Source organism: Mesoplodon mirus (assembly GCF_964341445.2).
Source record: "Mesoplodon mirus genome assembly, chromosome: 3".
Classification (NCBI taxonomy): Eukaryota; Metazoa; Chordata; class Mammalia; order Artiodactyla; family Ziphiidae; genus Mesoplodon; species Mesoplodon mirus.
Window position 1 is genome coordinate 18,138,417 of NC_138978.1, and position 13,440 is coordinate 18,151,856.

The window sequence follows — 13,440 nt, forward strand, 5'->3', positions numbered from 1 at the left end:
GGATTTTTTTTATGCCTCTCCCAACAGTGCGTTATTCTTCCTCAGTTGAAAGTCCATTGGCAATTGCAACTTCTACAAAGTTGATTCCACAGGAACCTTTATTGCTCCAACTTGTTCTGCTTAGGGACTGATATCCAAAGTACACTTCTGGGACTTTGCTGGCAGTCCAATGGTTAAGACTCTGCGCTTCCACTGCAGGGGGCCCGGGTTTGATCCCCGGTCGGGGAACTAAGATCCTGCATGCCATCCAGTGCGGCGCCCCCCCAAAATTCAAAGTACATTTCTACCCCAGGACTGCAGTCAGATTATGTAGCCTGCTTCTTAATTCTTGCTGATTATGTTTGCTTTCTCAATAATTTCAGTGAAGTCAAGCTTTATGATATATGGCATGGTAAGAGCAAAGACTTTTCTAAAAGTTGCATTGATTAACTAGAAATGGTCCATATGTCACAGTGATGGCCATCAGGATAGTTCTGCCCACCCCCACACAAAGTGTGGCTTAGGGTATACACTGGTATCCTGCTGTTGGTTGTTATTCTTTTAAATTTGTTATAAAATCCACTTGGGGATGTGATGAGGCAGTATTTTTTTATGTAGTTAGTGGAGAAAGTTCTCTGTTGTTTTGTTACTAAAATAGTATCAGATGAATTGTTAAGGAATTGCTTCTTTCTAAAAATGTGTGTTTATCTACTAGCTGGTTTTATGATGTCCTTTTGGGCATGAAGCATGCCCTAAAATGCAGGGTTAGATTGATTCAGAGTAATTTCTTTTTGAAAGAATTTGTGCCAATTCTTTTTCCTCTCCAGAAGAAATGGTTTCAGAGCATGGGCTTCCTGCCTAATGTCAATTCCATAAGGCTTCTCTGTTATGGGGTGGGTTTTTTTTTTGTTGTTTTTTTGGCTTCTTTACCTTGCTCCCCACCCGCCTTGGTGGACTTTGCCATTAGGAAGATGTGTACCTACAATCAGGCATTTCTTTACTTTAGGGTTATTTGTCATTCCAGACATCATGGGCCAAAAGAACAGGCTTAAAAGGGGAGGCAGAGTTATATAAATTTTATTCATAGTTAAATATTTGCTTCCAGGGAAGGTGAAAAATGCTTTGTACTTTTTCCTTTGGCTTTTTCTTCTAAGAGAACTTGTCATGCAACAACAAAAAAAAAGTGGCCAAAGGCAGAGAAAACCCTTCTCTTTTCCATGTTGGTTTGTTTTCATTGTAAGACAAACCTTTCATGTTTTATTGTTACGAAGTTTAAACCTGGCCTAGAAGTGCCAATCTTTAGTGGAAACAGCTGCAGAGTTGGTGTCCCCTAATCAGGTGGGACTTTCTTTGAAGCAACATGTTGCCTTTTAAAAGAAAATTGAGCATGTGAGAACTTGAACCTGTAAAACTCATCAGCAGTTCCACCACTGTTTATCTCTTAAATAACCGAGGTAGCTAACTTAAAGTAACACGTTGGCATTTAAACATCATTTTCCATATTATTTTTTCTGAAGAGAACAGACTTGATATTTTATGTCCTAAAAATATAGAAATGGAGAAGAAAAGTCTCATAGGAATTGAAGATGTAGCAGCCCAATTTAACTAAGACTGTAGAGTACACTCCGTCTTTGGGCTAGTCTGAACTGTAATTTTGATCTCATATTTATACTTGCAGGTAAATGCCTTCAATCGGAGCAAAACTGGGCAGTCAGGCATATACCTGAACTTAAATGAAGTCTAGAGAGGGAAGATTTTCTGCTCTGTACTGGTTGATGTTGAAGCGTTTCTTCTCTTTGTGGTTGAGTGATACTGGTAGCAGTGGGTTTAGCATCGTTCTTGGTCTACTGTTAGGAAAAGTTGAGCATCAGAGAGCTTTCTTTCCTTGGGGGAAAATAGGAGAGACAGGCATGGAATCAGAGGGACAAGAAAAATGCTGAAATATTTTCCTTTTGGGCTTTTGATTTGTTTGCCAAAAAATTGCCTTCCAGATGGAGAAGGCCAAAAGCTCTGATTGTAAGCCATTATGTTTTTACTGGCCTAACTCCCCATCCCATTGCCTGGTTTGAAATCTGTAGGCCAGTCCAAATTCTTTACCTCATTCTCTAGTACCAATTTACTGTCTTACTCATCTTCCAGCTGCAAGGGGGTGAGGCAAGTTGCTTTGAAACCGAACCCTGTGCCATTTTATAAACCAAGCAACAGCAGATTCTTGCTGAGGACTATCGATCGTGATAGTTGCCATTTCCCCGAAGTTCTTGAATCACACCTACCAGGTAGACTTGTGTCTGTGACATGTGCTGTAGGATTAGTCTGGGAATGAATCGGAACAAGCCCATCTGGCCTTGTGCAGACTTGCTACTACCCTGGTTGCCTAGCGTTCTGGGCTGTTGCATAGGAAGCACAATTTGGTTTTTGGCTGTATCCTACTTGATTGGCAGTAGAAACCTTGACGCTCCAATTTCCCTTGGAGGTAGTGATTGTTTAGGGGTTGAAGTTGTAGGGGAATCCAGTGTCAGGACATAGTGGGCATAGTGGCTTTGGAGTCTGACAGACGTGGGCCCAGTTCATTGCTCTTCCACTAACTGAGCATGTCCTTGAGCAAGTTATTTTCTGCATCTGGAAACTGGGGGGTAATACCATATCAGGGTGTTGTTTGGTTTAAAAGATAATTTTTTTTTTTTGGTAGAGTAGGGAGGGAATGTTGGGTACTCATGGGAAATACTGATGTTTGTTCCTTTTCCTTCTCTTTGTATCAGCCTTGAATAGGTTAACTATTGTGGTCTGTAAACTGATGAGTTTTCCATCATTTTGTTAAATTACATAGAAATTGGGATGACATGAGTGATCTTCAAATGTTGCATTTTAAAGTTGGGCACCAGTACCTAATGCAGGGTCTATTGGACAGTACAAAGTAATGATTTTTAATTAAAATTCATATTTGTATAGGATATAGTCATAGGAAGAAAACACACACCATGGCCACCTATAGACAGTAAGAGAAAATTACCAGAAATCATTCTGGATAATAGCATAAACACTTACTTCAGGCCAGCATCAGCTGGATTGTTGCATAGGTGAAGCAAAAAAGGTGTGGATTAGCTTGTTTGCTCAAGACGAAGTTCTCTGTGTTTGGAGCAGAAAGGTCAGGTTTGCTGACTGAGGAGTGCTTTGAATGTTCACACTACAGTAGCCTAAATTCATGGTTAGACAGGAAAGAAACTCTTGGAATTTCAACAGTGCGTATTTGAAAACCATTAAGACAAGTGAGAATTGGACTTTTATGTGGTGCTTAATTGTAAAGAGGTTGGTCAGGGTCTCTGTTGGACCATGGAGCAGACACTTAGTAAAGAGCATCAGAATACTCTGAAAAGTCTGAAAACAATTAATCTGTCAAGTCTGGGGAAAAAAAAAATCAGATCTTAGCTGTCTTCCTTGGCATGTATAACTTACTTTTTTGATAATGGAAAAATAAGTTTATCTCAAAGTTTGTGACATGTATCTCTACAGTATGTGAGATGACTTTTTTTCCTAAAGTAGTACCACAGGTAAATGTTTTTATTTTAATGGTTCTACATTCATTTTAACACACCTTATGAAAAAAATATAGCTAGCACTCAAATCTATGACTATACCAATATTATTTAAGTTGAGGTTGAATTTATATAATTAAATACATACATTGGTGGTTTTTTAAAAAAAAATAAGTGTGCAGATGAAGTACGCATTAGCAAAAATTATGACTGTAGCAGTGACCAAGGTTTGAGAAATATTGGTCAAAATGAGAATTTAACCTTTTTTTGTTTTTTTTTTAACCCCAAGCTTACGTTCCTATGAAGTTTGATTTAAAATCAGGTATTAAAAATTTTTTTTCTACCAGATCATTAAAACAGGCTTGCATTTGTTCTTTTATTTTGAAAGATAGTGGTTAAAAATGCCCTATGAGTAAAATGAGGAGAGGGGATTAATCTTCACATTTGAGGAGGTGCTTTCCCTCTGTCTGGACACTCTGACTTGTGTTTGACTTGTGACAACCTTTGGCAACTGTTCTGGATCACTCCTTTCCATCTTCCTCAAAAAGTAACCATCATTCAAAGTGCTGAAATGACAAGGGGAGCTTCCTGCTGACATTGTTTACCTGATGTGCTGGCTGTGGCACCCCTGCGGAAGGTGGGTGGGAGAGCCCAAGGTGCTGGCCGCTATTCGCAAGCAGTGCAGAGAGCCTCTACTCGGGAACTGTCTCCTGGTTTGTTCCCGCACCCCTAAGACTTGTTTAGACAGAATGGTGAAGAAAGTTCTTATCCCCTGTAGGGGCAAAGGGACCAAAGGCATAGATAAAGCCTCTGACAACAAGAAGGAAGGTTAGAAATGAGAAAATCATCTCTCTACCAAACTAAAAAATCTGTTTTTTATAGGTGTTCACATTTATGAAATGTTCGTTTTGTTTCTGTCATTACTATTAAGATATTTAACATGTTTTTCCTCCCTCTTTGTAGGTACTGGTTTTGGATTAGGACTTGTTTTCTCACTTACCTTCTTTAAAAGTAAGTGCGACTCTTCCTACCTTTACAACATAATGTCCTGGTGTATAGGTGCACATGGCAGGGACACTTCTGGAAGGCATGGCTACATGGCTGCCAGTCCATCCATTTATGGGTTTAGGTAGGCCTTTGTAAAATGAGCTAGACAAAGACTGTGGACTCAAAAGAGGTCAGAAAGGGTCGGGCATCTCCAGAATTCCCCCTGGGCATTGAGTCAGGGCGCCTGATATCTTCATTAAAAAAAGCCTGTACTTTATGCCAGTGAGTCGTTTGGCCAAATCTACACTCTCAGATAATTCTAATTAATTATAATTTTTTCTAAAGGAACTTGAAAACGAGGGTCCTGCTGGTAGTAAAACAGTAGACCAGAAATACCCATGCTTTTTGGCCAAAAATTCTCCTGAGCAAAGGGCAGGAAATGTCCCTTTCATTTTGTGGAAGAACTTCTGCAGTTTGGATATTGAATAGAAGCCAAAGGGGTCACTTTGACCTCTTTCCATGAAGAACTGGTGGGGAATACACAACTAGAGAATCATAATTAACACATAGTGCTGATGTGAAATAATCATGGCATTGGCTTAAGAAAACCTCATGACTTACTAGAATCAAAATATGTAAATATTGGTGAAATTCTGTTTTTAAAAAAATAAATTTATTTACTTTATTTATATTTATTTTTGGCTGCATTGGGTCCTCGTTGCTGTGCGTGGGCTTTCTCTAGTTGCAGCGGGGGCAGCAGTCTGCTCTTCATTGCGGTGCGTGGGCTTCTCATTGCGGTGGCTTCTCTTGTTGCGGAGCACGGGCTCTAGGTGCGCGGGCTCCAGTAGTTGCAGCACGTGGGCTCTGTAGTAGTGGCGCACGGGCTTAGTTGCTCCGAGGCATGTGGGATCTTCCCGGACCAGGGCTCGAACCCATGTCCCCTGCATTGGCAGGCAGATTCTTAACCACTGCGCCACCAGGGAAGTTCCAGAAATTCTTACATATTTTAAAAATTCAAAGACCTTACTGAAAGGTGGTTTTATTTCTAAGTTTAAGAGTTAGTTAAAATGAGCAAATGGTTAGAACTGATGTAGAAAAGTTAAGAGGTTCAACTGAGTCTACTGTTTTCATATTGTACCACTTATTAGTACCTCAAATCTAGCAGCATGGGTACTTAATAGAGCCCCCTTTCCCATTTTTTGGCTGGTGATTAAACGTTGAGAGAAGTGTATGGCATATTATAGTCAACAGTATGATGCATGTTGAGTATTTATTGAACCCTAAGCAAATGTATTTAAGCTGGAGAAAAGCTTTATTTTCTCTTAATGGTTCCCTTTTGGGATTTTCCTTTTCTGCTCACCAGGAAGAATGTGGCCATTAGCCTTTGGTTCTGGAATGGGGTTGGGAATGGCCTACTCCAACTGTCAGCATGATTTCCAGGCTCCATATCTTCTACATGGAAAATATGTCAAAGTATGTACAGAACTGATATTTCTCTTTCTTTCTCCTGAGTCCCCGAAGAATTCTTCAGAGTGCATATAATTGATAAATACACTGTCATGTCACTGTGGCACCACTGAGATCCTAAGTGCTCAGGAGTCTGCCTCAGCGTTTATCATTAGGGTAAGGTAGATCCGTATTAAATATCTGATACCTGTAGGTAGCACTTTTGTTCGAGATCTCAGAGTGCCCTGTAAACATCTCACACACATTCAAGCTACACCTAAAGACTTCTGAACTCAGCCATTATTCTGCTTTCTCCTGAAGAGGGCAGGTTCTTGACTGTGAGTCCCACATGATTCTGCCGAAGTCCTTGTCTACAGATGGGTTTTTAATGATGCAGACAGGATGAAAAAGTGTAACACATGCCTCCAGAGGAAGGAGGTAGCACGGTTCCTAAGGTTTTTGTGTGTAGCAGCCTTTGGACAGAGGTGGTATTTATTTTTGTATCCCCAGGGCCTGGAACAAAGTAGGTGCTCAAATAAATGTAAAATAAATGAATGAAATACATTGTATATCTTATTAGAAGTGCTAATGGCCTCAGGCTTATTAAGGCATAACCTTTATAGCAACACAAGCTTCATGAAGAGCTTCACATTCTCTGGAAGTGTAGAATCATCTACTTTCTTGGTTACCCTTGAGCTAGAATCACTGTGATCTGGGCAGCGGCAGGGGGCCAGTGGAAAGAGCACAGAGGCCAGGACACCCAGATGTGAGTCCTGGTCCATCACTTGCTTTCTATGTGCTCTTGAGTTTTTCACTTCTGAGATTGTTTTCTGTCTGTAAAATGAGGGTAGTAATTTCTGCCTGCAGGGTTGTTGTGAGGATTAAATGTGAAAATGTTTTTAAGCTATGAGGTGCTATATATATATATAAATAGAAATGTTGGTTATTATAATTGAGGCCAACTAAGAAAGGGTGACTGACTCGTTCATTGTTCCACCATAATAACAAGTAGGGCAGAAAAGGAGGTACAAATGAGTGTCCCAGTTCTGGTCAAAAGCTGTAGCCACAAGGGTGACCGAATCTTAAATGACAGTATGCCACCACAGCTCGGTAGCCTCTATCTGAGAACGTGCTCAGACGGTCAGCTGCCTACTGAACAGCCTGTGCGCGGCTGGGGAGAGGACTGGGAGCCGGGGGGTCGGCCAGTGGGAAAGCCGGGCAGGCATCTCGCAGGCCCTCTGTAGTCATGCCCCATCCCTGTGCCAGAGCCAGGGTGAGGTAATCAGAGGGACAGCGCAAGTGAGCAGAGGCGCAGCTGCGTGGCATCAGCGCTGACAACAGGCGGTTTCCACTGCTCCCTGGCGCCTCACTCTCTTGGCACCACGGCTGAAGTTAGAGGAGAACATAAAGGGACAGGGAGAGGAGCTTCAGCTCTTTAAATTGTTTGAAATGTTTTCATTGTTCCAAACTGAGTTGTCATGGATAAATGGCTCAGGGGTGATTATATGTGGATGTATTTAATGGCTGGGAGTTACTGTGGAAAATATTGTTACAGTATTTACAGCCTTGTGCGTCCAGCTCCAAAATGGCCTTGTAACTTTATCTGAACTTGAGTCTGTGCCTTGATGTCGTCATCCTCCATTCTCTGAAAAGAGGAACAAAATCCCAAGTTGGGGCTTTCTCAGTGTAGTCATATCATGGTAATTGCTTGCTGAATGCCTGCTATGATGACCTGTGGACCATCCTAGGTGCTTCATCGTTACATTCTTTCTCTAGACCTCTCTCCCAGTAGATTTGTGAGAGGGGTTTTACTACCCTCATTCAGCAGACGAGAAAGCCGAATTTTACCGAGGTTAAGAAACTTGCCGAAGTTCCTGTCATTCGTAGGCCACTTGATTCCAGAGCCATGCTCTTTCCCCTCACCTGGGATCCGTCCCTTTGATGGGTTCTAGGAATATAGTTATCCAGGTACCGACTGTTCAGCCCTGTTCCGTTCCTTTTCTATTTCCCCCCCTCAAAAGACTGAGGAGCCACTCTGGAGAACCTGGGCTGGAAGGATACAGTCCTCTTGTGAGACAGATTTAAAGCAAACCGAGTGGTAAGGCTTGGGGCTCGTTGGTCCTCTGGGTCTGACCTGCAGCAGCAAGTTAGAGAGGGTTGTCAGAACGCTGTGTGCACAGTTCTAACCTGAGTGTCCTTACCTTACAGGAGCAGGAGCAGTGACTTACGTCTGAGAACATCCCGGTGGGAGGGAAAGAGAAATCACGTTTATTCCTCAGGAATACTGAAGTGCCCTGGAGTAAGCTGACACTCTTCTGTAACAATGTTATCAGTAATGCTTTAAACTCCAGCACACTGTTTATGTATTTGAAACCAAGTCTGTTTCTTGTTTTGTATTTTCTCTCTGGAAATTGCAAGGAGGTGGTCTTAAAAGAAATAAATTAAACAAAAATAGGCAGCCCAGTGCATTGCCTGCGTTTCTTTGCCTTTGGTCTCTGAGCAGGAGGAAAAGTATATTTGGACTGCCAGCAGCTGTAACCGCCTGGTCCCAGCCTCTCTTTAGAGCCTTGCTGGAACCACAGCCGTTGTGCATTCCTCCCCACTCGCCCCTTAACGTGTAGTTTCAGAGCTGCTTCCACCTCATAAATCGGAGCTTGGAGAGTGCTGCTGCGTTGTCCGAAGAAGATGACAAATGCCTTGAGGATCCTCGCTTGCTCTGGCCATTCTTTAAAACCCTGTGTTCTCATTGGACCTGGCTGGGCACGTCTCAGCTGTGTCTGCTGCGCTGAGGTCGGGTAGTGGGCTGTCTTGGCAGGTACGGAACCTCACTGTGTCTGTCGGTGGCTCACTCCATTGATGTCATGATTCCCCACAGCTTCAAGGAGCTCGACACTGTCCGGGCCTCAGCACTGGGGGCTTTGTCCTGGGGGCTGGGGAGAGCTCGTGGCTCACACAGCTGGCCAGAAGGCCACGTTTGGGGTTGATTTCATCTTCACATAGCAGCTGAAGTCTGAGGACAAAAGGGCCACTACTCATGCCCCTCTGTGAATTTATCCCTTTGGTTTCACTTGAACCAGGGAGGCTAGACACAAAAGTAGTATTGTAGCAATTTCTTCTAAAAATGTGCAGAATCTCAGAGCTCAGTCTTTCAGATCTTATTTCTCTCTCTTTATAATAAAATTAAGATGGGTGGAACTGGATCCCACTTGTCCCTTTAAATGTTGATTGAACATCTGCCGCGAGCTGAGCACTGTTATAGGCAGCAGAGATAAATGGATGAGAGACAAGACATAGGCCCCTTTAAGGAGCTTAGAGTCTGAAGCAAAGACAGACGCTCAAACTCTTTCTGACACTGGACGAGGAGGAGTGTAGGCAAAGTGCCGTGAGAGCAGAGGAGAAGGAGCAGCTCAGTGTCCTCAGGACGGCCTGGCAGAGGCGGGGAGAGCGTGGGCTGGAGCTTGAAGTTCATCGGACCTTCCAGACAGACAGGAAGAGAGGGGAGGTAGCTTTTGCAAAGGCTCAGAATCATGGCAGTGCGTTTTACTGTTGGGGAACCACAAGTAGGTCAGTATAGCCCGAGTGTGCAGGGGCAGGAGAGGTGTGGAGGGATGGGGTGGGCATCAGGGTGGAGCTGGTGTCTGACCCCAATTCGGGAACGGTGATTAGACAATTCTTGCAAGTGTAGGTATACCTTCTCCCCTTTTCCTTCCTCGTCCTTCACCCCAGCCCCCTTCCCAGAAAGGTGTGCTAAACTCTGGACCAAGACGGGCAGCAGTGGCTCTCGGCCCTACAAACTGTCCAGGCTCCTGTGCTCTCTGGGCTTTTTCATTTCTTTGGATCAGTTGAAGCCCAAAGATGGGCCTGAGCCCAGGACTGGAAGTCGTGGCCCTGGCCTGCCATAGTCATTCCGCTGCTTTTCACTCTGCCCTCTTCATTCCACGATCAAGACATTCATGTAATTAAAAGAAAAATAACCGTACAACCCGTTTCATCTCTTATACTTTTCTCCATATTCGCTTTAAAAGTTACTATTTCCTCCCAATTCTTCCATCTTTATTCAGGCAGAGAGGAGAATAACAGGTCCCCTCCCAAAAAAAGACAGAAACAGAAAACACAGCATGCCCACTAATTCTCTAGATGTCTCAGTAGAATATGGAGTGGAAACGGACACTGGAATCAGACTTCTCTATGTCATTCGTTATTAGGTTTTAGGCATTTATTCGGATAGACCCCTTTGCCCGGCATCTTTGAAATACCACTTGTGTGTTTTGAGAAACTGAGCTCTGTGAGGGAATAGTTCTGGGCAAAGGCCAGCCAAGGGAAGCATTGGCTGTTTGCTTTAACTCCAGAGTACTTTGTATTCCCGCCTTGTAGCTCTTAGCAGAGACTGGCCCAAAGCACAATGCTCGATCTTGTCCCCTCTCCCTGCTCCCGTCTCAAATCACCTTTCAGAAAGTCCCAGCTTGTTGGCAAAGGCACACATTCTGTTCTACTTTAAGTTTCATCAGAAATTCAAGTCCTCTGGGGCCCTAGTCCCTTGTGGGCCTGTGAAACTTTGCTTTTTGTCTGCACTTCTGGAACCAAATACAAGGAAATTCATGGGTTTGGGGAGAGAGTGATGGGAACCCAACTGGGCACAGGATACTGGGATAAAGCTGTGGCGCCCCAAAAGTGGCCTGCCCTGCCAACATATATAAATCCATACAGTCTGAACTTGACACTGTATAATTTGGCCCAGAACAATATGTATTTTGAACTCATTTAGGTGAATGACTTTGGCATTCTGAGAACCCACTGGGGGAGCCTTTATCAGGCTACATTTGCCTTGTGCAGAAGTATGCCTTTGTTCTGAGAAATGGCCTCAGAACACACTCTGTTGAGCTGTCTCCTTGATTGTCATCCTCTCTCACCCATTTCAAAAGATCCACAGATGCAGTCTTGAAATCCTACTTGCAGGAGATGCAGAAATTGGGAATGAAGGAAATATCTATGTACTTTTGCTTTTAGTTTTCCCAAACCTCACTGTTTACTTTTTTTTTTAAATGTAACCAAGCCATAATTATATTTTACTTGTCATGGTTCAATCTGATTGTATTGTTGAAGGACTATTTTTGAACCTGTCCAAATAAATTCTGCAAAGTCTTTCCACAAGGATGTACTCCATGGGGCTGGAACAGCCTTCATCCCGAGTGGTGCTGAGACAAACCATCTCCTGTGGCATGCTTTATAATTACATAAATGCCAAGGGGTGGAAGGGGGAAAGTGGAAATTCTCAGTACCGAAAGGAATGTTAAATTTAGAATCACAAGCTCATCTGGAAGTTATCACCACTCTTTTCTCTAAGTGTGCTGCAAGGACCACTTCCCCATGGACACTAAAGTATGATGCTGGGGTAAACAGACCTGGCAGGAGCAGGGCAGACGTTCCCGTGTTTGCTGAGCAGTCTTCTGTGGAACATGGGTGAGAGTCAGGGTAACTGCTCCAGCAGTAAAGTGCCTCGAAGGGAGGGCACCGATAGGGAGCAGGGAACAAGGGAGGGCCAGGGCCTCCACGGGAAGAGCTTAGGGTTCCCAGCTGGACGACCTGGGTCTGAGTCCCTCCTCCACCACTTACTTGCCATGTGACGGTGGGAGTTCCTTAGTCTCTTCAAACTTCAGTTTCCTCATCTGTAAAGAGAGGAAAAGATGGCTTCTACCTTACAGACATTGTGGGTCAAATATATATGCTAACACAAGTATTTAAAAAGCAGATGCTGCTATTTGAATCAGAATAGAGCACATGGTATTAATGGTAGGTAGTCAGGGGACTGTTCTAGAACAGGAAGAGGGCATAATCCTTGGGTTCAAGGAGTTGGCTCTTAGAGTCTAAGTTAGCAAGATCTGAGGGAGAGAATGGGTGTCTCAAATGAGTTCCTGGTGATAAAAAGCCTAAAAATTGTTGGAAAACACTATACTATGCATCTTCATGAATAAGCATCAGTGTCATTTGTTTTCACCCTACTCCATTGAGACATGCATGAGTAAAGCCTCCTGAAACTCCACCTGAGCTTTTCAAAGACCAGTTAAGTTACTGAGCACACGGCCTCAGTGCTGTGCCAAGAGGGGAAGGAGGGAAAAGGACACTGAAGAAACAGAACGGGAACCCGAGAGCTCTAGGGGCTTCTGGCGTGGTAGGAAACAGGACGAGGACGGAGCATTTGCATTCGGGATAATTGGCTTCAATAGTGTGATTCTCACTTGAGTTCAGAGCCAGAAGATGTAAGTAGGGGACGATGATGTCAAGAATTCTGGAGGAGTTCAGGAGTGGGCAGAAGATGAGCCTTTAATAGGGAAGAAACTGGGACTAGAAAAAGGAGCTCATTATCAACTGTCATTCATCTTTATTACTGATCTAGCCAGTTTGAGCCTGGCAGAACTTAATTTGATCACTTCAAATGAATATATAATAGTGTGTATTTATTGGGCACCTACTGTGTGCTAGTTACTATTCTAAGGCTTTATGTATATTGTGATACTTAATTTTTACAATAATTCTGCGAGAGAAGTACTATTATCTTCATTTTATAGATGAAGAAACAGATTTTGAAAGGATAAATTAACTTGCTCAAGGATAAACAGTTAAGAGGTGACACAGGCAGGATTTTTACCTGATTCCAGAACCCAGACAATTAACTGCTCTGCTATGCTGGTTGAAAGCTGTTTAAACTGGGAAGGATCATTCAAAGTGGTTTAAGCCAGTGTAAACATGATTTGATATAAACCTGATGGAATTAGTTGAAATTAATCAGTTTCATTGAGTTTAAATTGATAAGAACAAGTTGATCCAATTTGAAATTAGCTATGTTTGTTAAAATAATTCCTGTGTTTATTAGTTAGAAATATAATCGTCAATCAGAGCTTCAGGTCAGTATTACTGATGAGTTTTACTAAGTCTTGCAAATGTAATAAAGCATCATGACGTTTTATTGACCTATGTATCTTAAAAACTATATACACTTTTCGGGGCTTCCCTGGTGGCACAGTGGTTAAGAATCCGCCTGCCATCGCAGGGGACACGGGTTTGAGCCCTGGTCCAGGAAGATCCCACATGCTGCGGAGCAGCTAAGCCCGTGCACCACAACTACTGAGCCTGCCCTCTAGAGCCCGTGCTCTAGGGCCCGCGAGCCACAACTACTGAAGCCCGCGCGCCTAGAGCCCGTGCTCTGGAACAAGAGAAGCCACTGCAATGAGAAGCCCGCACACTGCAAAGAAGAGTAGCCCCTGCTCGCTGCAACTAGAGAAAGCCCACGCAGCAACGAAGACCCAACACAGCCAAAAAAAAATAAAACTATATATACTTTTCAATTAATTTTTTTCATTTAAAAAAAAATTTATTTATTTTTATTTTTGGCTGTGTTGGGTCTTCGTTGCTGCGCATGGGCCCTTCCTAGTTGCGTTGAGTGGGGGCTGCTCCTCAGCCTGGTGCGGGGGCCTCTCTCTGGGGCGCCCTCTCCTGT

At 43.3% G+C, this 13,440-nt stretch overlaps 1 protein-coding gene across 1 annotated transcript in view; it reads left to right on the forward strand.

Annotated features, from left to right (window-relative positions):
* The window catches only part of MICOS10 (mitochondrial contact site and cristae organizing system subunit 10), a 34,944-nt gene extending 26,533 nt beyond the window's left edge, over positions 1–8,411 (forward strand). The window contains exons 2-4 of the mRNA XM_082613548.1: positions 4,476–4,523; positions 5,863–5,972; positions 8,154–8,411. Of these exons, the coding sequence (XP_082469674.1) occupies positions 4,476–4,523; positions 5,863–5,972; positions 8,154–8,168 (173 nt within the window). The 3' untranslated portion in view covers positions 8,169–8,411. The remainder of the gene's footprint in view (positions 1–4,475; positions 4,524–5,862; positions 5,973–8,153) is intronic.
* Positions 8,412–13,440: the final 5,029 nt, after the last annotated feature.